General features: G+C 40.3%; 1 protein-coding gene across 2 annotated transcripts in view; it reads left to right on the top strand.

Annotated features, from left to right (window-relative positions):
* Window positions 1-941: 941 nt before the first annotated feature.
* ap3b1 (adaptor related protein complex 3 beta 1 subunit) overlaps window positions 942-20,402 on the top strand; it is a 55,539-nt gene continuing 36,078 nt past the window's right edge. The window contains exons 1-7 of one of the 2 annotated variants that reach the window (XM_022768814.1): window positions 942-1,198; window positions 9,745-9,820; window positions 9,945-10,019; window positions 12,773-12,868; window positions 13,115-13,275; window positions 14,126-14,192; window positions 19,900-20,082. In XM_022768814.1, coding sequence (XP_022624535.1) covers window positions 1,071-1,198; window positions 9,745-9,820; window positions 9,945-10,019; window positions 12,773-12,868; window positions 13,115-13,275; window positions 14,126-14,192; window positions 19,900-20,082 — 786 coding nt within the window. In that variant the 5' untranslated portion in view covers window positions 942-1,070. Of the gene's footprint in view, window positions 1,199-8,049; window positions 8,174-9,744; window positions 9,821-9,944; window positions 10,020-12,772; window positions 12,869-13,114; window positions 13,276-14,125; window positions 14,193-19,899; window positions 20,083-20,402 lie in introns of those variants that run through there. The other variant, XM_022768813.1, reaches the window with a different exon arrangement.

The raw sequence follows: 20,402 nt of genomic DNA, 5'->3' as shown, positions 1-20,402 counted from the left end.
ATGTGAAACAACCAGGCGGAAGTAAAGCAACGTCACGTCCTAGTTTTCAAAACAAAACTCAGCAGGAGCAGGCTCATGCAGTGAGATCATGGATGTATGAGTGAGATAGCTCCAGCAAAGTAAACCCACTCTAAACAGATATGGCGTACTTTTATTTAATTTTACGCGAGGAAATTATGTTTTTTTGTGAAATTTTGGATCATTTTACCTCTTTAAACTTATAACTTTGTTTTATAGTATTATTTGAGGAAGATTTGAAGAAACCGCTGTTTTTCATTGTGGGGAAATTGTTTATCAGGGTATTAATTTTGATTAATGAATTAACCCAGTTTGTGTATGTGTTTACTTTGAGCTAACCCTTCTGATACTTGTTTAATTTCTGTATTAAATCAGCATAAATGACCAGTCAAAGGTTTTCTTAGAATTTATAGGAAATGCATATGGTCATTTTGAACCACTTAACACAAAGACTTCATGTATATTTACGTAAAAAAGTAAACTATATAAATAAAACAGGTCAGTGGGTGGCTAACAAACACGTTATTTTTGACATTTTTGATATCTGACATGAATTAAAAAATTCCAGTCACAGAAATATTATTAATTTTTTTAAACCTTTAATTTAACCTCCTAGCGCTGTAAACGGGTTACACTAAAATAATACGGAAAATAAAAAAATAATACGCAAATCACGTTGAATGAGTGGCATACGCAATTTTATGTTCACTTTCTTCCTCTCTGAGAGGAACAGTAGTAACGTTGTTTCCTTGGCAACACAGTGGCTCGGGGCGTTTCGACCATAGATCTAGAAATTCTAAACAAGTAGTTTCGGCAGCCATCGCTAAGCAGTCTTTTCTAGTCGCCAAATGTCTATGTCTCGTCTGTTGCTGAAGCCCTGTCATGTGACACCAACTTGTCCAGCTCACACTTCCGCTACTGCGTGTAAAAAAGTTGGGTGAAATCTCGAACAAGTTTGGCTCTGCAGGAACTTTACACGCTTTAACACTATTCTGACGTTTATGAACACCTTGTAGCTCGAAAGAGGAGCAGAATACGTTTACTTATCGAGCATGTCGACGAGCGCCTTGTACAATGACCAGGGAGGAGCGGAGGCTGCGGTGGAAGCGGGTCAGGAGAGCACCCCGACCTCCGCCAGCACCGGAGCTGCCTTTGGACTTTTCAGCGCTGACTTTAAAAAGTAAGTTAGCTCAACGTGTGTTCCGTCCACTGTCAGCACGGTTCATCTGTGGTAAAGTTACACGGTTACGGTCGACTTTACGAGGCTAACTGCCGCTGTGGCTAAAATGAAAAGGGGTCAGCTAGACCACACTCTGCAGCATCAACAAGCCAGGCAGCGATGGCGACTGTCGGTTAGCTGTTTTCCATGGTGCAGCTAAATATCGAACTGTCGTAAATATCAAAAATGTCCAAGTTTACTCGAGCTTTTGGGTAATATCACACACCTGCTGTATTGTTGTATTTAACCCCTGTTTATCAGTGTTTACCCACAATTCATAAAGGAGAGCAGGTCTAGCCCGACCCCCTTATTAATTTGCTGTTGAACCCTTATTAACTCCTTCAATATAAGTTGCATGGCAGTTTCATTAATTCCCAAGGCACCCAGAAATCAACCACTACTCAAGAGAGATAAGCAATTAGCATCAATCTAGATAAATTACTTTTTTTAAGCAAAAATGTCAAACATGTACTAATACCAGCTTCTCAAATGTAAATATTGACTAATTTCATTTTTTGTATGATAATAGATTAAACATTGTTGGGTTAAGACTGTTGGTCAGACAATGCAAGAATAATGGTGGACATTTTTCACTGTATTTTATGAAAGTAATTGTCAGACCAACTGATAATGAAAGTAATTGTTGGTTGCAACATTACAGTTCCCCTATGACGGAGCAATACCCACGTTATTCTGTGTGAGAATTACTTGACACACGTTCAGCAGCAACACTTTCAAAACCCTGAAATAGTCTATTGTCCACATAATCAAAAACTAGAATTGTTTTTTGATATTAATGCGTTTGGTTTGCTTTGACTCAAAAGCCTGGAAAAATAGGCAAGATGAACTTTTTAATTAGCATTTGCTCTGATTTTTCCTGTATTATATAGTAAATGTTTTTTATATTTTGCTGCAGACAAGGAATGTCTCACGATTTGATTGTGAAAGTTGCCCTGAAAGCTGACCTTTTGTCATAGTGTAGTAATAATGAAATCATATTTTTACATAGAAGTTGCAACAATGAGAAGAATTTAGTAGTTTGGTCGTAATACCTTCAAAGAGGGTCTAACTAGATAAAAATGGCACAGACTGATAAGTCTTCCAGATCAGCTTCAGTTAACAAATCTTTAACCAGTTCAGTGAGTCTCTAATCACTGAAGAGTGATTCATAGGAACAGTACAGTAGTGGTTTTCTTCAGAGAGTCAGCAGAAATGACACTCAGGCTTCAGACTGCCTACCCTCCACATTCCTTTGCAGTATTAAAATGGAGAACAGCCTTTGGGCAGATGCTGCAGAGCAGCCCAACCTGGTACAGTGTGCTTTTATTAACCGCTGAGCTTCTTACACTTGCTAAAGCACGGTCTTCTTCAGAGGCAGAGCTTTTGTACATCCGTACACTGTAAGAAAACAGTGAAATCATCCATGTAAAGAGCGTTGGTGGTGAATTTTGAACTAAAAATGTTGAACTTTTGTTCATAAACCCTCATGATTTTATGTGGTCGACCATAAATTAGCCATATGTACGCATATTGGAACCATACTAGAGCAATGATTTACATCTCAGCCTGCAGGTGGATTGCACTGGCCACAATACGCCTTATCGTACTGCAGTCAAATGCCGAATGTTTTCAGTGGAGAACTGCAAAACATTACTCGTCATCAGAGTTGTTATTATCTGTCTTTTATTCCATAAACCCTGGTGTCAAAACGTGTGTTAACCATTAGATTATGATTGGAGGTGTACTGCTTTAACTTCTGATGAGTTTATCCTGTAAACAAGTTTAAGCAGTAACTTCAGTGTATGAGACCCCTCCCATGCTTAGTCCTCAGTGTAAAAGTACCCCTGTATTGATCATATTATATGAGACTTCAGTGCTATAACCCTGTTTGTCAGAGATGTGTGCAGAATACTACTGTGGATCTGATCACCCTACTTGTAGCCAATAGTCTGAAATCAGTGGTAAAATATAGCTTGGTTAATTTGTGTTGAAAATCCCATGACATACACAGGGTTTGTGTATGGTAGATTTATTATTAGGCGTATTAGCATTATTCAATAAATTACATTTGTAGATTAATTCTGACTCCTCAGAGCTTCTTGAACAACCTGTGACTAAACAGGCAATTTAGTAATTTACACATAATTGTTCAGTTGTAAAAACTCATCCCCTTTGAAGAAATGTGTAACACGCTGTTTAGAAAGATTAGGGCTTTATATAGAAAAGCAGTAAGGCATTTACTTAGATCTGCAGCTAATGATTATTTTTATTATAAATGACAGATACTGGCAATTATTTTCTTGAATACATAATTTTTTTTAGTTTAAAATAAAAAAACAGTGAAAAATGTCCGTCCCAGTTTCCAAAACCCAGAAATCTTCAATGTTCTGTCACATAAAACAGAGGGAAGCAGGAAGTCAAGATGCTTGAAGGGCTGAAAACAGCATTCTTTTATATTTTTACATGATGATTGACCGAAAAATGATCAATCAATTAACAAAATCATTTACAGATTATTTTTTTCTGTCTAATGACTAATCATCTCAGATCTGCAACAAGTTCATATTTAAGTCAAAATGTTGAAGCTGATTGAATTTGGCTTCAAATTGGCCAAACCTTAATATCATAATGCCTGTGTGATGATAGACAGGAAAAGAGTTATCTAGACTTATATTTATATATTTCAGAGTTTGAGCTACTAGAATTTGTCAAGGCTTCTGACCTTGTGGACCTAAAGCACCATATGAGTTTCTGATATAGTCATGTGGGTGCCCAAGGTTCTCTGTCTTTTCCAGGTGAAGCAGTCATAGAGAATAATCACCTTATCATAGCCATTTTTTAATCAATTTCACTGCATTGTGAGCATGTTTTGGTCATATGGTTTGAGTTTCAGCTCAAAAACCTGACACTAGAGGGCAGCCAATCATCAGTGTAACCATCCCTTGCATTTTGTAATTTAGTGTAAAAATCAGGCATTATGCATCTTAGCTGCTTTGGTTTGACGCTGTCTTAGTGGGTGAGAAGCTACGCACCGCACCTGATCTTCGTGTGAAGACCTGGTGAGCTGCTTAGTCAGTTAAAGACGTTTGTGTCTCTAACTTTCCTGAAATCTGGCAGACTTTTTTTGTGTTGGGTTACACTGCAGCTTCTCATTTTGTTTTGAGCAAGCTCTTTCTAGCTGTGAAATTTAAGATGGAGATTTGTTTTAAGGGCAACTTTCATTTACCAAAAGTGCTGAATATTGCTTAGTATGCTAAAGTGAACCTCTAAACTGCCTCACATGACCATCTGCCCTGTTAGGCAAGGCTAGGTCATATGTTTGCAGACCTCTAGGCCAAGCTGCAAGACCAGGAAGAGAATACCAGGAGCATGAATGATGCTTCTGTCTGACACATGTTTGTCTGACACAATTCACAATACCCAGGCCTGTGCATCCTAATACATGTTATATATCTGTTCAGTTATATATCTTACATATTCGTTAATTCAAGTTAAGCCCCAGCCTGTTTCAGCAGTTGATAACATATTCAGAGTCTTTTCCGCTAAAGTTAAATAAAGCTGTGCTTTTGTTATTTGAAATAGCTGAACGTTTGTCACATGTTAACATTCCTGTAATGTTCTGTAGTCTTAAAGGCCTCCTCTTACTGACTGAGAGCTCTATGCCAGGCCCTAGCGAGGCATGGAAACATGTGACTAATTTATTATCTGTGACTAAAGAGATATTTCACTCTGCCTGAGAGCTCTGGTTGTATGGATTCGCTGTATGAACACATTTACCTTAGCTGCATTAAAGATGGGATTTATCGTTAACTTTTATTTTCAGTAGAAGTGGGATAGTAATAATAAACTGACTAAGAGACTCAGCAGTTACATTTCAACAGAGAAGCACTGCAAAAGACTGAATGAAGAGGAGGTGATGCTGATTAATTAACTGGAATTGGGCTGTTTGTTTTAAAAGTTTCACTGGGAAAAGTTTGCACTTTTCCAGGTTCATCAAGAGCTGGTATCAGGTGTGTGTGAAGTGTTTGATGTGGCAAAACACTGATTGAAACACAGCAGACTGACTTGATAGAACATCCCGTCACTGTCTTATGTTATGTTATTTCTCAGGTTACTGGTATTACTACTACTGGTACACGAGTCATGTGAGTTTAGATTTTCTGATCGTTTATGTTGCTACAGTCAGACTTTCCCAGATAATGAAAAATAAACTGTAAAATTTCCAAATTATTCTACTTTAAAATAACTTTTTTTAATCAAACATGTAAATCCAGATATTTCCCTGTGCCCCTTTTTATTGTGATGTAATTAGCTAGCATCACAATTTTATCAGAATTTCTGTGTGTAGTTAATTGAATATAAAACAGATTTTCCGACCGCTCACCATTGCTCCAGACTCTGCCACTTTTCTCAAACCTTCCCTTTGGCAAACTGTTTGCGAGGTGGACTCAAATATTTTAACAAGAACGTGTTTATGTTCCCAGGCTTCTTGCCATCCTCGACCAAACCAGAGCCTGGACAGGCTACATTTATTTCCCCCCCCTGTTATTTAAGATAATTTACGAACACAGCGTCAGTGAGTCATTGCTTTTCTGACATGAGCAAACATACACTTTTTACCACAGTATTTTTATTCCACTTTTTTATTTGGTAATAACATTTTAGAAAAGTCATGATTTATTTTGTAAATGTGCTTTTCTGTGACCTCCCTCTTCGTCTTTTCTCACACAGTAGATGCTGTTGTGAATTTATCAGATGTCAGATTGTTTTGTTAGCTACTTTTTTCAAGGTCAAGAGTGAAGATTCAGTCCAACATGGACAACTAGTCCAGAGGATTTATTTTCATTGCAATATGATACGCCGGTTTAAAATGCAAATTATTTTAACTGCGTCTCTTCATTCATTCAGAAAGTCAGTTAACCATATTAACCACGGTTTCATTGAGTTACTCTGGTTTACCTGTAGCTCTCCAACTTATTAAATGTTGAACCATGAGTATTTGAACAGTCGGCCTTGAAGTAGTTACTGTTTCTGGTACTTTTCACTCACACATCTTTACCGTACCTAAACCTCTTCCTCTTCCCTGTGGCACGTTGACTGTATTGTTTCTTGGCAATGATCTGCGAATGAACACCGGTGACGTTGCTCTGAAACATAAATGCAGCATTTTTAATTCAAGAAAAAAAGGAGTAAACATGGAATTTGGTTTTATCACACTCCTGGAAGGGGACGCCGTCTTTATCAGCCTTATAAAAATCCAGCTGTAAAATCCATCCCCTGTCTCTGGATCTCATCATACTGTGTTTTGTAAGTGACTGCCAGTACAGCCAAAGTAACTGTTGGCTAATGTAGCTCCCAGCCACATGGAGGCACTAATCTCTGCAGTCTGCAGTCCATCTGTCCTTCATACCACACTTGAATTTAAGAGTTTAGTCGATGGAGAGATTTCGGTGCATAAACAAAACGCAGTAATAAGTAAAACATCTGACTGGTTTGTTCCCCCAAATTACAGTGAAATACAAAGCCGCAAGAATAATGTTTCGCCCTCACATATGACAATGGCATTAAAGTAGATGGATGCATTTGTGGTCCATTTATGAGAGATATTAATTAAGAAACTGCAGTGATGGAAGGAAGATTTGTAAAGGTAAGAAATAGATAAGTGTGATGCAGATGTTTGCAGATTATTGAAAGGTCTACATTGTCATTAGGCTGCAGACATAGGATGAAATTATGAGAACAATCAAACTTTGCTTTATAAGTGGTTCAAGATTTGAGATTGATGATAAAATCTTCAGTAGCTTCTCATGAACATAGAGTCTTTTACAGATGTAACTTTGGACAGAACTGTTAGAAATAAGACTCTGAATTGTAGAAATTGTTCCAATTACCAATAACGCACCAGGACGTTGACTGTGGAATATATTTACCAGCTTGTGACTGTGACAGGAGTGGTTAGTTGGTCAGGCCTTTAGGTCAGCCGCTTCCACAATCTGTGTGTTTGAACATTCACATGCTCGGGGGTATTTCCTGACATTCAGCTTGGAGCCGTTATCTTTGATGGCGGCCTGTCCTGTCGGCCACACTTGGCAGTGTATGTGCTCTCAGTCGGTGTCGACCTAAAGTGGATTATTGTACGGTGGAGGTGATGAAAAGTAGCTCAGTGTTTACCCACCAGTGTAGATAAGGCCCTCCTTTTTCCCCTAGAGGGAAGTGACCACAGTCACACGCAGGCAGAGCCGCACACAGAAGCCAAGAGGCAGGCGAGATAGGGCTGCTTTCTATAGGAAAATGTACACGTATAAGAAGAGAGGAGTAACAGGTTGATATGACTGGCAGGTTAGTTTCAGAAGGGATATGGACTTCAGCAGAAGGAGAGAGGTCTTACCGGGTGAGAAGGCACTACCTAAGTGTAGGGATAACTTGCCATTAGCGAGCTGGCGGGGCATCTTGTGACTCTTTTTGCCCAAGAGAAGAGGAAGAGAGTAGTGAATGACAGGCACGAAGCCAGTGGAGCCTGTGCTGTTTTTCCCCTGTTCCCAGCTTTGACAGTTATGAACAACAAGGAGACGAGGAGACAACTGTAAATAAAGCCAAGAGAACAGGGCACACAGCCTGAGGGAAAGTAATTACCGCAGCTCTGTTTCGCTCTTGAGCTGCTGGAAATACAGGCAGTTGGGTTTGTGGACTCTATTTTTATTTTGGACGGCTAAGACACACACAAGAGGACTGGTTGTTGAGAGTGTTTTTTGGACCGCCGTGGAGGACAGCCGGTATGGACGTGGGTTTCTCTTTGCGCTCGGAGGCGGTGGGAGCTATGAGGACAGCGCTGGTGTCTGCTGAGAACTTACAGCTCACTCTGAAGACTGAGCCGAGTCAGGAAGAACAAGCCCTCACACACACCAACAGTAGCCCCAAGGAGACACACAAAGCCGGGTACTGTAGTAAGATCACACACACCACTAGTCTCTGGAGACCACCGTGAACTGTGTTTTGTTTTGTTTTTTTTTTACTTCTTACACATAGTTTTAGGTCAGGTTATTATTTCAGTGTAGCGTTATCCGGCTGGATACTAAAGTTTGCAATGTTTTTCAAAATAAAATGTTTGAAAAAGTGAAACAGTCAAACTTGGTGACCGTTGTTTAAGGTGTAGATACATAAAAATACTGTTTTGAAATAATAGTTTTCTATATTTAGTACTCTGCATTTGGTAAAGGAACGCTAATTTAATCTTTAGATCTGATAGATAGACCTGTCAGTCTGAAAGTATCAAGAAATTGCAGCAAAACTACATTTAATGTGATTTAGAAAGTGTCACAATTACAGTTTGTCAACTAGAAGGAGATGACAAGTTGATTTTTCAGCTGGAAAATGTCTTAAACAATCTAAGTTGTACATCAGGATTGTTTATTTGTATTAAGTGTTAAATTAAGAAAATTACTGTCAACTGATACATTGCTGTCAGTTTCTAAACAAAAAAATCCAGTATCTGTTTGGTGGTTTAGATGATTTTACTTGTATTAAAATGATCATATCTCAAAAAAAATATGAGAAAATACAATACATTTATTATTTAAAACGATGGAACCATAGCCATTTAAATTAGCAATATGTCACTGCAGGATTAACAGATTTTCTCTGACACTTATTGGAAGTAAGACAACTTGATGACGAAACAGCCATGCTAGCAGCTCTGTGGGGCTGTACCCAGGCGTAGCGGTGTTTTCAGCAAAATGCTAACGCCAGCATGCTAGCAGAGACACTGTCACAGAGTAGTGTGTTAGCCTGACAACATTTGTAAGTTAGTGCTAAATCAAGTGCAGCCGACACCGATGGGAACGCCATTAGTTTTACAGGTATTTTTGTTATAAACCAAATTATGATAGAAATGAAAATTTGACCCGATGGTGGCACTGGATGAAAAGTCGGATAATCACCAAAGGTATTACAAGTAATCCTGAGGGGACCATGAATGTCTCTACCAAATTTCAGGGCAATCCACACAATATTTATTGAGATAATTTAGTCTGAACCGAGGTGGTGGACCAACCCGACAAAGGTAGACATGCGTTGGTTACATCATCGGTTGCATTGGCATTTCTGTCCCACATTTTGTTTTCCATCTGAACATCACATCTCTCAGTGTTTATCCTCTGTGTTGGAACAAACAACGGGCTGTGTAGTTTTACAATGACATTGTGTGTTAGCATTAGCATTAGTCAAGGAATGAGCATTTTCATCATGTGAGCGCTGATCCGCTTCAGTGGACGTCGTCGTGATGCAGCCGTTTGCATTGTTGAAGATAACATGGTCCGTCAGTGTCCCGCCTGACTCCTATAGAGCCATAGGAGCCAATGTGACTGACACAGATGTAGTAAACATGGAGCTTTCACAGGACCTTCGGTCGAGCTCTTGACTTCTGAAACCGATAAGTCGAGTCACCTCGGCAGTCCTCACCTTCTCTAATGTTGACCACAATAAACAACAACAATATTCTGTGTCCTCAGGAATGAAGACCTTAAAGAGATGTTGGAGAGCAACAAGGAGTCGCTCAAACTGGAGGCCATGAAAAGGGTTGTAGGGGTGAGTGCATCATGGGAATTCACACATTGGACAAATCGCAAAGCATTTATATATTTAAATTACTATAAACATCTGTTGAGTTTAACATTGCCAGATTGATGGATATCGTTTGATTTATTTTCAGCTGATCGCCAAAGGGAAAAATGCATCCGAGCTGTTTCCTGCTGTTGTGAAGAACGTCGCGAGTAAGAACATCGAGGTATGACTTTTCTCTGTTAAGAAAATATATATCACGGGAAAGCATCATCTCTCCTATTACTACACCGTTATGATTCATTTCATTCTCGTGCAACGTGGCACGTGGCTTCTCCGCATGACGTCACAGAGGGAACTTCCTCACACAGAACAATATTAAACTCATGTGGACTGAATTCAATTGAGAGGTTTTTCCTTAATTTAGTTTGTGTTTATTTGTGTAAATTATTATTATAATTACTGTTATTATTTGGAGATTAGTTTTACTTTTTTTTAGAAAGTAGAAAAATCACAGACTTCTGTGGGTTTCACTCAAGAATATTGAATTAGTCAGAATTAATATATTACTAAAAGAGATAAAGATGAAGAAGATTGCAATATAGAACAAAACAAAATGTATAAATAAATAAGATTAATGTGCAAATGTGGTACAGTCAATACATCTGCTGCTCCAATAATCCAAGATTACCATGTCTATAGAAATATCTGTCACACATACAGTTGAGTTTGTTTACTTGTTGTCAGTGATTAGGAGGTTCTGCTTTTATCCAGGTTGACACATGTCATGGTCAAACCCAAAATACAAGAAACGCATGTAGATTTAAGGTTTGAGTGCTTTGGAAGTGCTATGAAATTCCATATTTAACACTTTCCTTAGTTGTATTCTCTGTGTCCTCTGGCTTTGGTCATGACCAGGTCAAATGTAGGAAGTTTTTCAATCTTAGTTTTGCTTCTGTTACAGTTTTGGGGAAGTATTAGTATTAAGTGATTAATCTTCTCAAGTGTATAGTAAATTCTTTGAAGGATTTTAAAATTACAGACTTAAATTTTTTGTTTTTGTGCTAAAACAAAATTGGTCGGACGTTGTTTGTCTTTCATTTGAAATCCGAGATTAGACTAAAGTATGTTTTGCAGTTATCCTATCTTGAGCTGTAACTTGAACTGCAGCAATCCTGACCGCTCTAGATCTGTAATCAGACTTATTTCTCCTTTATCAATCAATAGCATAACTAGTTTTATTATTGCAAATCATAAGTTGGTGCAGCAGCAGTATAAAGACACGGTAAGTTACCTTGGGCCTGTGTTAATACTCCACGAAATCATGTAATATCTGAGCCAGTCTTGACAGACTATTTGAGTGAACGACCAAAAACACTAAGCAACAGCTCAAGAGGGGTTCCCATGGCCCAGAGCCTGTGAATATTGATTAACAGCAGCAGAATAATCAGGTAGCGTGAGGTGCAGCATGTGAGCGGGGGGCCTGAAACCAGGCGCTGTGTGCAAGGCATGCAGCCGAAGCAGCTCATGGCAGGGTAGGGGAGCAGGTGGGTGGACGTAATTGGCAGAAGAGCGCCCACAGTCACGTCTCTTCTCTCCCACCTCATACACACCAGCTGCTAAAGTAGTGTGAGGTCTCGGACTATATTTTCTCCCCCCTCCTCTCTCTCTCTCTCTCTCTACTTCTTTTCCTAGCTCTTCCACGCTCAACACACCTCTAGTGTATCACTCTAAAAATGGCCTCTTCCCCTCGTTCCCGCCCTCTTCCTCCCTTTCTCCTCGTCACTGCGAGCTGCCACTGATCACCACAAAATAGAAAACAGCACAAGAGCATGCAGGTTATTGACAGTGTTGCGTGATTTAATAGCGGTGCACTTTATTTTCTTTTAATCATTGCCGCACTTCATTTTAACACCATTGATATTGATATATATGATATTTTGAGAGCATATTCAAGTTAATCAAGTAGAGAAAAAAAAACATAAAATCTCATGTGATGTTGAGCAATTTTCACTTGTAGAGCCCTTAATCGTCTACTGACTGGTTCAAAATGAAACCAGTCAAGTCCTTTGTGGTCATAGAAACCAGATCCTTTAGGGCAGATGGGTGGTGTCTCCTTTTATAGTGAGTAATGCCATTAATTCCAGCAGTAATGACCAGAACGATGATTGAGAACTGTGGCGCACTGCTGCAGGTCAATACTCGCTGCTTTAGAAAGCATGGTGCCGATTACTGGGTAAAGCTCCTGGTGATTGTACCTAAACTGTAACCTTACCCCTGACCTCAACCTTTAAATCAAGCTCTTATATTAAATTATAAATACCTCCTCGAGTAAATCATCATTTTTCATCACCACCTTCTTCTTCCAGTTCCTCGATCTATGAATCAACGGCCTTATAGGCAGCGATCAGCTCTGTTTTATTCTCCTCTCCGTTCTAAATAGCTGATGTGAATCAGCAGAGGAGCAACCTTTGGTCTCCACTTACACTCGTTCAGAAAGCAGGACAAATATTATCTCAGGCTTTCCTGTAAGAAAAGAAGAGGAGGTGTGGAAGCCAGAGCTCAAAACTGTGAGGAGGGGGGGGGGCAAATAACTTAATGGCAATTTCGTAAAGGAACAAAAACACATAAGCTCGCTCTCTGCCTGAAACAACACTGAATTGAGTCTGTAGCTAGTGATACCAAAACAAGAAAACTTTATAGATTTTTTTTCCTCCCTTAGAATAATAAACTCAAACTTCCCACAGAAAGAAAGGATCTCTTTGTTTCTTAATCCGTTATTGTTCATTTCATCCCTTTTATAGCGCCATTCTTTTACCTTTTTACTGGATGTAAAAACAGGCAACACATCCTCTCACATAAACCTGCGTTAAGTTTTACAACACAGCTGGTTTTCTAGATTGCCCTTCCCCGTGTGTTAATACCCCGATACTGCAGCTGGTTCAATTTGTTTCCGTTGGCTTTAATTGTCCTTTGCAGCTTAAGAAGCTTGTGTATGTCTACCTGGTGAGGTACGCGGAGGAGCAGCAGGACCTGGCTTTACTGTCCATCAGCACCTTCCAGCGGGCCCTGAAGGTAACATTTCTACTCTCTGACTTTCTCTTTTTTTAAAAAAAAATTGTTATTAACAAGGTAAAGAAGCTGTAATTTTTGATATGTATTAATATAATATATATTTGTACACAAGCTTCCTGGATTTCTTGCCGTTTTCCTTATTGCTTAGATGTTAAGATTTTTGTTTTAAATGCCTCAGATGCAGTAATCAGGAAGTGTAAGTAGAAAACATTCCTTCACACGGTGGTTTCATCTCTTCCGTTGCAGGACCCAAACCAGTTCATCCGGGCCAGCGCACTCAGGGTTCTGTCCAGTATCCGCGTCCCCATCATCGTCCCCATCATGATGCTGGCCATCAAGGAGGCAGCAGCCGACCTGTCCCCGTACGTCAGGAAGACGTCTGCCCACGCTATCCAAAAGCTCTACAGGTACAGTTTCTGCAACAACGAACAGCAGGCGCCACTAGCTAAAGCCAATAGCAGTGGCTGCGCTCGTTAGCTTCACTGGCTCTATGTGCCACTTCATTCCTGAGCGGTTAATACTGTGAATGTTGGGTAATGTTGACTTAAAGGGTTTTGCCTTGTCGTTATCTTTCTTTTATCAGCTGAATCTTTCTAAGATAAGAAAGAATGAATGAGTCCCGGAAACGTGAAACGAAGGTGCAAAATTGAACCTGAACGGATCTGTTGCATATTTGATATCAGGAGTTTTCATTATTGATTAATCTGCTGATTATTTTCTCGATTCGTCGCTTTAGTTATAAAATTGTGAAAAATTTCCCGCTAAGATTCTCCAAAGCCCATGATGTTATATTCAAATTGCTTGTTTTATTCATTCAGCACTCCAGAAATATTCATTCTGCAGTCAGATGTGACAAAGAAAAGCAGCAAATTATCACGTCTGAGAAGCTTTAACCAGTAAATGTTTTGAATTTTTTTTGCTTGAAAAAGGACAAAAATCAGGTGGTTATTGAAATCTTGATTATTGCTCACTGTAAAATATTTAGTGTGTGTTACATAGGGAGCGGTGAGTGAGTGATCACACAACCTCGATCAGAGAATAAAATCTTGATCTAATTCGTTGTAAGCAGTCAGACACATCTGTATTCTGAGCACAAAGAGGGGACATGATTTAATTTGTAAGTCCATCAAGTTTTCATATTATCTGAATAATTGCCATTCCTTAGTTGACACATATTTATTCCAAAGCTCTCTCTCTCTTTCTCTCTCTCTCTCTCTCTCTCTCTCTCTCTCTCTCTCTCTCTGAGTTGTCCTTCAGCCTGGATCCAGAACAGAAGGAGCAGCTGATTGAAGTGATAGAGAAACTATTGAAAGACAAAAGCACAGTAAGTACAGGCTGAGCAGTGAGGAGCTGTACTGTCTATTTCCCATGTTGGAGAATGCAGACCACCGGAGGGCGCCCCAGTCAAGCGGTTCTCCTCTCCGCTCTCCATCCCACAGCTCATTCGGCAATGCCATGGTTTGTTAACACCCACTTAAACCCACACATCTTCAGATGCTCCTTGTTAAGTGTCCATTTGGAAGGAATTTTCGCACTGATGCTAGTGTCAGTTTAATTTTCTCAAAGGCCAACTTCTTCTCTTTTTTTCCGAAATGAACCGTAAATGAGCTGGATTCTCAAATTCTGTGTTTAGGCCAGCCACAGACACAATGCAGGCAGCCCATTAGAAGTCAGTAGGCAACACATTAATTTGAGGAGGTCACAGTGAATACTAAGGGTGTTTAAATGCCAATTTCAAATATGTAGACGTTGGCTACAGAATGCAGAGTGCATCGGGCTCTGTTCGTGCAAGTCATGCACAGTTTGCCGTAATTATGTATTCATGGCGTATACCTATCATTATACAAACAAAACAAAGCAGCTTAGGCCAAGGGGGGATGGAAAGCCCAGTACCAGATGCATAGCATATTTAGCCCCAGACGCTAACGAAGACAGATGACTTCTCCCCGTTGGAGCCCACATCGTGAGTCTGGGGACAGAGAGAGAGGGCACTATCATCACACAGACGCACAGGCACTATCAGCTGGTGATGAATGGTGAAAAAACCCAAACATAGTGGATACTTAATAGCTATCAAGTGATGCATTTTTATGATGTTAGGACATGGTACCATGTAGCATTTAGAGCAGCGGACAGTCTTCTTGTCAGTTTACTGCAGCACGATAGGGAGGATGTCTCGGAGGTGAATCGGTGCAGTGAGCTGTTCCTGGTGCGTAACTGAAGGGGGAATATGTGGCTTGACGTAAAGGGCCACTCCACAGAATTTAACACATAAATCTCAGTTTACTTGTCATTAGCAGTATTACTCAGCCTGATACAACAGTATAATGCCTTCTGTAGCTCTGCAGGAATTTTGTTGATGTCATCAGGATTATTTCAGCCACACGTTTGTAGCAGGAAGTCACGTGGGATGTGACTTTGATTGTTTGATGTCGGCATTTAGAAGGTAGGGATAAAATTATCCTATTGGTTGCATCATGGGAAACATATGATCCAGTGTTTTTGATACTACACCTGTACTAGTGAGAAAAAGTTCATATTTATATTTCAGTCTCTGCTATCGATTTTCTTTTTCTTTAAATCTCTCATGAGAGCCTCAACTTGTCTCTAATAATAGTGAGATGATGCATTAGAGAACCTGTGAAATTACAGTGAAATTCTTTTCCACTTGCATGAATTGATATTATGAGCAGGTAATGAAACTTAGTTCTGTATTTAGCAACATCTGTGTATTTGTTTTCTAAACTGCTTGTTCTCTGAGGTGCCAATCCCAGCATGCACTAGACGAGAGACGGTCAACATGCTGGACAGGTTGCCTGTCACATTAACATACGTACACATAACAATAACAATAACAATAACGATGGTTGCAGTCCATTTAGATGTGTCAGTGTCAGGGTCCAGGTATTGTGCATGCTCGATTACTGCCTTGGCTTACTGGAATATTCAAAGGCAGAGGAGCCATCATTGACTGTATTTACTGCACCTGTGCTTTAATAAACATGTTCACAACTGTACAAGGGGTGAATTTTTTATATAAGTCACCTGTTAAAATTTTATTAGGGCTTAAAGATATGCATAATTGAAGGCGTGCTGCTTTGATTGACAGGTGGGTGAGCATATCTGCATGCACCAAAATCTTGGCCCCACACATGCCCCACCTTTTTGCCCATTTTTGGATTTAGCCAGGAGTTAGGTAGATTCAGGCGCTGCCAAGGTGGCTACAGCAGAGCAGCTCACTCTGAGCTTCAAAAGGCTACGTCCATCTTTATTCACAGTGTATGGCTATGACAAGTCAAAATGTCTGCTGTTAAAAACCTCTTTGTCACAGTCACTTTAAAAAGCTCTCTTGCTACCTCACTGTTATGCTTAAAACAATGCAAATAATGCAATTTTGCTGTATGTGATGTTAATCGATCAATTTAACTACAAGTCAGTGAATTAATTTAGCTAAACGCTATTTAGCTGATGTCACAATGCTGCCTGTTAAAGCAGGAAACATTTGGTTATTGTTCCAGGCTGTGGCGTTGTCCGGGCCTCCTGACATTTACCTTTACAGATGTGCCTGTTTGGTTAAATGGCTGTGACACACGGGGGGCTGCTTATAGGCAGGATGGTTTAAAGAGAAAATGGGAAGGCCTGATGACAGAGACAACATAGGAGTTTGTGCAGCTGTTTTACCGTGATGGATCTATTATCCAGCCATTACAAGATAAATGATCGATCCCTCCCATGCAACCCCCCCCCCCCCCTACCTCCCCCCCCCCCCCCTCCTCCCCTTCCCTCCCCTGCACCTTCTGCAAAATTGAAATGAGAACAGAAAGGAGGGGCAGGGGGCGAGGAGGGGAGGGGGGCACTATGATTAGGGGCTAGGTGAGACGCCCATTAATTTAAGAGTAAAAGGAGGGAGAGGGAAGAGAGCAGGAGAGGAGCAAGCGCAGGGAGGATAGGCCGACCCCACACCGGGCCATCAATCAAAAAGGCGCACGTTGTCTCTGGCGTGATGACCCAGCACTCTCTGCCTCTCTGGCACCCTAATTAGAATTCATAGCAAAATAGATGCAAGGAAACGGTTTGGGCCCTTCATAATTTTATAGGAAATTTATTGTTATTAGAAGAACCATTTGCTTAGTGTGATTTTTCCATTACCGGCTTGTCACGCAGGGTAGATAATATGGTCGGGGGGGTGGAGGAGGAAGGGGAGGAGGGTGTATGAACTCCATAGATTGGGGTGTCAGTTTTGTTGATGGTGCATGTAGTTTACCTTGGAGCTGTGTCTAATGGGGGAAGTTGGTAGAGAATGCACAAAGCCTTTGCAGCAGGATCCACATGCTCAGAAATAGTGCCGCCTGTAATAGCCTTAGAGACAGGGGAGGCCCGGGGAGAACGCCAGGCGAGGATGACGCCGTCGTGCAAAAAAAATGCACACCGGTTCACACTGAACGTATATACTCTATAACTGACGACTGTTAGAGACCTGATCTGCTTTAATCTGCTGTGAAGCTCTGCTCTAACATAAATACAAGCCTGTGTTACTCAGTTTTATTTATTTACACTGTGAATTAGAACAGTGCTTCTCATCATTATTTGGTCGTTGTGAACAGTTTTCATTGGAACTACTTTCTGTTATTCCCTGTGAAAGCAATTCACACCACATTCAGTGGATTATTCAGAGTAACGTAATGTAATTTAATAATACTTTGAGCACCACAAACCAAATCCTGTTCACCTCCTTTGTATTGGGTTGGTGGCAGAAATTTCAGACCATCAAACCAACAAAGTGGCCAGTGGTGGCAAATACCAGCAAAGCAGGAAAAGCTCAGGTTTTACTAATAATAGATAATTCAAGATGGCTTCGTTCCATTTGGAACCCTAACTATCACCAGCTTCTCTAACTCAAAGGAGGTAAGCTTGTTCAGTAATTTAATCTAATAATTATGCTTCTAATTACCCATGGAATTTCCTATAGCACACACTCATAGTTGAGTCGGTTTCCACATATTTGCAGAAAGTCTACACAGTTTATTTTCCAAAGACGGATCACACAGCTCTTTCACTCAGACATTAATTTGTCCCGCTAGAGCGAATCAAATAGATAAAGTCATGAAAGCACACTCATTAGATGCAGCTTTAGAGCGGTGAGATATTTGTACTCATTGCGACATACTGTAAATATCATCACAGAGATATGCAGTAAACATGGACGAAGTATGCATTTTATTAGGTACACCTAGCTAAAACTAATCCAATCTAATGCAACAGTCCTGTAATAAATCCTCCTTCATGAAGGTTATAATGTTCAGCTTGTGTTGTTTTTAGAGACGTTGTTGATTCACCAATATTATTATCTGGAGGATGCAGTTTGTGGTGCTGTTGAGCTGTATTGACAAGTATTTCTATTATTTTGTCCACTCCATTTTACACTAATGAGGCGAGGCTGAATAACACACCTCTCTGTGTTCAATGCAACACAGTTCAACAACAGACAGCAGCCTCCAAAATCACCACACAGCTGAATCAACACCTCCCTGAAACAGTTTCAACACAAACTGGACATTGTACTCTTAATGAAGTAGGATTTACTGCAGGACTGATGCATTAAAATACATTAGTTTTAACTATATATGTGCATAATGATATGCAAAAAAATAAAAAAATTTATTTCCACTGAAACTGTGATTTTTGCTGCGGCTTGTACCAAACAATGTTCCTTTCCTTGTGGGGAATATGATCTGTTGGCTGGGGTCTCTTTAGCACCACAATGCTTTCTTTCTGGTATGTTGCGATACATTTTTATATATAAAGAAAAAAATCCAGCTCCTGAGATTTGGATGTTGCACGTAGCCATATTGGGATTTTGATAATATTTGGTTAATTGTTCAACCTTAGTTTTAGCTATGTACCTATAATAAACCTGCAACCGTGGGTATAGTGCGTCTGGTAACGTGCAGACTGTTGGCGTTAAGCTAGCTGTATCATGTAATTACCCTAGCTGTATCCACCTGCAAGTGCCAGTCCTTGAATGTATGTAGAATTTCTGTATGGGTCACTCGGTAAATATAACTTCATACACTAAAATGTAGCTGCATTGCTCCTCCAGTGATTCATTCATCAGCATCAGTAATGTAACTGTCAGAAAGGCCAATCATCAGTCGGATTTAAGACCCAGATTTCTTGGAGAATCTACAGACAGGAGCAGCGTGCGCACACATCTCATACACACACACACACACACACACACACAGAAAAAACGCGCACACAATCAATGCAGGCTCATGACAATGCTGATGGGTAAATGCACCGGGTTCCCACAGGGCCACCGGGGGCCAGAAGGCTTTAATTGGGAAGACCAGATTCTGCTCCCTTTCTCTTCTTCTTCACCCTTGCCTGCCCGTGATAATGCTGTTTGCATATTAATACACACCGCCTTGTCACTCACTCAGTCTCACAGTCAGTCAGCGAGCCAGCAGGCAGTTGAGGTGGTAGGGGGGCATGCAACAGCCAAATGGGTTTTTTCCTCCCACCAATGAAATATGGTTGATTATTGGCTGTCTCAGCTGCGGCTCCCTCCTCGTGCTCCTTTCCCCGTGAATTGAACATAAAATTAGGTTTGTACCTGAGAAAAGATATAATTTACGCTGAAGGTGTGAGAAACACTTATTGATGGATTTCCTTCATAGGGTTTTATAAAACTTTTAAGAGCAAACATTTTCCTTCTAATTATCATGCAGCTTCTTAGAGGCTGAACTGTGTATATTGTAATCAGAGTAGTAAATTGGCATTGTGATTTTATTTTAGTGCAATAATAGTACTTCTTTTGTTCAGCATCATATCTGTTAACCAGTGTTTTATTTCTCTGGAGTCTGTATATTACAGCTTGTTTAAGAGTTAAAGTATTCTTTCAATTTGTAAACAGCTACACTTTCTTATAGCTTCCAGAAAAAAAAAGAAAACTAAAGAAATTCAACAGTATTTCCCTCATAAGTTGCTTCAGCTCTGCTCCTCTCCATCCCCTCAATGGTTTCCTGTAGCTAGTGGCCGGCAGTGTGGTGATGTCGTTCGAAGAAGTGTGTCCGGATCGCATCGACCTGATCCACAAGAACTACAGGAAGCTGTGTAACCTGCTGGTGGATGTGGAGGAGTGGGGCCAGGTGGTCATCATCTCTATGCTGACACGCTACGCCAGGACGCAGTTCATCAGCCCCTGGAAGGAGGTGAGCCACTCGTGACCCCGAAGGACCAAAACCCATCGGGGGTCCAAATCCACACAGTGACAATTCACCAAATGTATTTATTATTATTATTATTATTTTTATTTTCAACTTTGTAAGCATCCTTGATGGTAAGCAGACACGGTAGCAACTCCTGCTCATGCTAATTACCCAGTTAGTTTCCTAGAGATGCAAGATGCATCTCATGTGCACCACAGGAAGCGACACACCTGCCCCCGAGTGTCCTGAATATCAACAAGAAATCTTAATAATAAAACACTTATTTCTAGGTCACAATCATGAATATATCCTGTCAGTATGAA

Source organism: Seriola dumerili, unplaced genomic scaffold (assembly GCF_002260705.1).
Source record: "Seriola dumerili isolate Sdu_G_001 unplaced genomic scaffold, Sdu_1.0 BDQW01001845.1, whole genome shotgun sequence".
Taxonomy (NCBI): domain Eukaryota; kingdom Metazoa; phylum Chordata; class Actinopteri; order Carangiformes; family Carangidae; genus Seriola; species Seriola dumerili.
Note: the sequence above shows the minus strand (reverse complement) of the source record. Positions and strands in the feature narration are given on the sequence as shown.